The sequence below is a fragment of the Nestor notabilis genome, unplaced genomic scaffold (genome assembly GCF_000696875.1).
Source record: "Nestor notabilis isolate BGI_N333 unplaced genomic scaffold, ASM69687v1 scaffold4949, whole genome shotgun sequence".
Taxonomy (NCBI): Eukaryota; Metazoa; Chordata; class Aves; order Psittaciformes; family Psittacidae; genus Nestor; species Nestor notabilis.
This window is the reverse complement of record NW_009942214.1, coordinates 1-2,420: the sequence shown is the minus strand read 5'-3', so window position 1 is coordinate 2,420 and position 2,420 is coordinate 1. Positions and strand designations below refer to the sequence as shown.

The following is a 2,420-nucleotide window of genomic DNA, read 5'->3' as shown; positions in this document are numbered from 1 at the left end:
GAACCGCTGTGTTCATCTGATAAAAGCAAAATAGGAAATGTGACCAAAATGAAGACGTGTACTATGCAAGGAATACAAACAGACACTTTTATTACTGGTTTAAGTATTAGTCTATACACAGAAAATTTATTTAGGAGCCTGTTTTAACGAACTATACACTCAACTGAACTATACACACTCAAAATTAGCATGCACTCTTGACAGAGCATAGCTGAAAAGCTTTCAAGATGTAAAGTGCCTCCAAATCGGTTGGCACTATTTTGAAACTGCACTCAGGGGTAGTAGGAAACAGCCCCCTCCATCCAAACTACACACCACCCCAAGCACTGAGGAGTTAAGTTACTACTCTTACCTTACTAATGAATGTTGGTTTTAATTGGGCAGTAGCGTAACAGGGGTTAAAATACCTACTGAGTGTTCTCTGTTGGATGAGAAAAAGAGGGGGAAAAAAGTCAATTTAGTACATTCAATTTGATATACTTCTTCACACAACACAGAAAAGTCTACTGTAGCACTAAAGAATTATACTGCTACCACTCTTATTTACTACACATCAAACACAAGAAAAAAGTAAAAATAAATTTTGTATGATTTATTACACATTAGACACAGGAAAAAATCAGTAGCTCTGACTCATCTTTATGAAACCTATTTCATGAAATATTGTTCTGCTTCCAAATCTGTCTGGTGAAAGAACAACCACAGCACTACATCTTAGGTTAACCACCCAAGTTTTGAGCCACCACCAAGTCTCAAGATTAAAATCTTTTGGTTACAACTTTGTTGAAGGCTTACCAACTTTTTTATATTTGTCAAAATCCAAAAGATTTAATAAAAATACAGTGACTACATATTTACACAATTCTGTTTAATGCTATACACTTACCGGTGGAGAAAGAGTTTTGTATCGCACATAAAAAACAGCAGCAATGAGCGCTACATCCCTCAGAATAATCATGGAAGTAAGGGGAACTGAAAAACCAAGCCAACAGGATCTAGTGAAAAATCACGTGCGTGATTAAAACAAAAAAGAGCACAAAATACAAAGCAAGAGACAACCACTCTCAAATTCTTCCAAACAAGTTTTATGTGTGACTGAAGATTTTTACTGTGACTTCTGAAAGGTTTTAATCTGAAGTCTTAAAACAATCCAGTCCATGAAAGAATTTTTGACATAGCTACTCACTATTACTGCTTTAAAGAAATACATTTTAAAATGACAGTATATACTAGTTGGTCTTGTATATGGCAGCACCTGCTTTCTGTGAGGTCAAGTGTGAGGTGTGTTTTTTAACTATTTGATAGAAGCAAATGACAAAGTGTAACTGACAAAGCAAAAGTTCCAAGCCATAGTTTTCCTATCAGACACACTACATGTATTATCAGCTTCTTTACCTCATACAGTACATGCAAGTGACATTTTCTCACCTGGAATAAGATTTGTACAAGTCAGGCTTACGTAGAGCACACTGATGAGAATTTTATCAGCCAGAGGATCAAGAGCACTTCCCAAAGCTGATTTCTGATTAGCCCAGTTCCGTGCAATAAATCCATCCAACTGGGAAAAACAAAGTTCAATGTTTCTGTTAGAAAACTAAGAAAAAATAGCTTATACAGACTATATACAGAGGTATTTTATGAACAACTTCACACAATAAAGCTAGTTTAAAATTAAATACCCTTTAGCTGCTATTTCATGCTTTTTTTCACATAGCATTGCAGATTCTGGAAGCCTCTGAGCATATTCAATTCTGATTATTAAGTAATATTTTTTAAAAGGAAAAAAAGGAAAAGAGAGTGACTGATGTTCTAAAATTCACACAATTATTGTCATGATGGGTGGACCTGGGACACCTGCACGTAGTAACAGACCACCAATGCGTAACCACTGACTGAAGAATGCCCACCTGGGGCTGGGTCAGGGAACACTGATATTCATTCCCCTTGCTCCAGCAGCACTAAGTCCCCTTCGGGCACCTCCGAGCTCCCTTCACAATGTTGCCAAGGACATACGTAGCATTTCTAGAAAACAACTAATATAAAAACTATTTGTATGATTCATTTCCACTCTACCCTGGAATCCGAATTTCAATGCATGCCAATTGGATCACCATAACCCACCGCTATCCCCGCTGTACTTCCAAACCGATACACACATACCAAATCCGTCACACCAGCCAAAACGAAGACACCCAGTGCAACATTGAAGTTTTCTTCAACGATCAAATAGCCCAAAACTGGCGCCAAACCCATTCTTGCCATTGACAGTATGTTTGGGATGGTCCAGGGGTTTTCATACTGTAAAGCGAGAAAGCAAAACCGTCATGCCAGGAAGGCAAATCCCGACTTGGCACGTAACAGGATTAATCAAGACAAACACACGCTTTAAGTTAAACCGGCCTTTGTAAGCTCCTGAAAGC

General features: G+C 37.9%; 1 protein-coding gene across 1 annotated transcript in view; it reads right to left on the bottom strand.

The window, feature by feature from the left end:
* CRLS1 (cardiolipin synthase 1) overlaps positions 1–2,298 on the bottom strand; it is a gene marked incomplete at its 5' end in the record, with an annotated part of 4,348 nt that extends 2,050 nt beyond the window's left edge. Inside the window, 4 exon segments of the mRNA XM_010021274.1 lie at positions 319–421; positions 887–972; positions 1,429–1,558; positions 2,161–2,298. Of these exon segments, the coding sequence (XP_010019576.1) occupies positions 319–421; positions 887–972; positions 1,429–1,558; positions 2,161–2,298 (457 nt within the window).
* Positions 2,299–2,420: the final 122 nt, after the last annotated feature.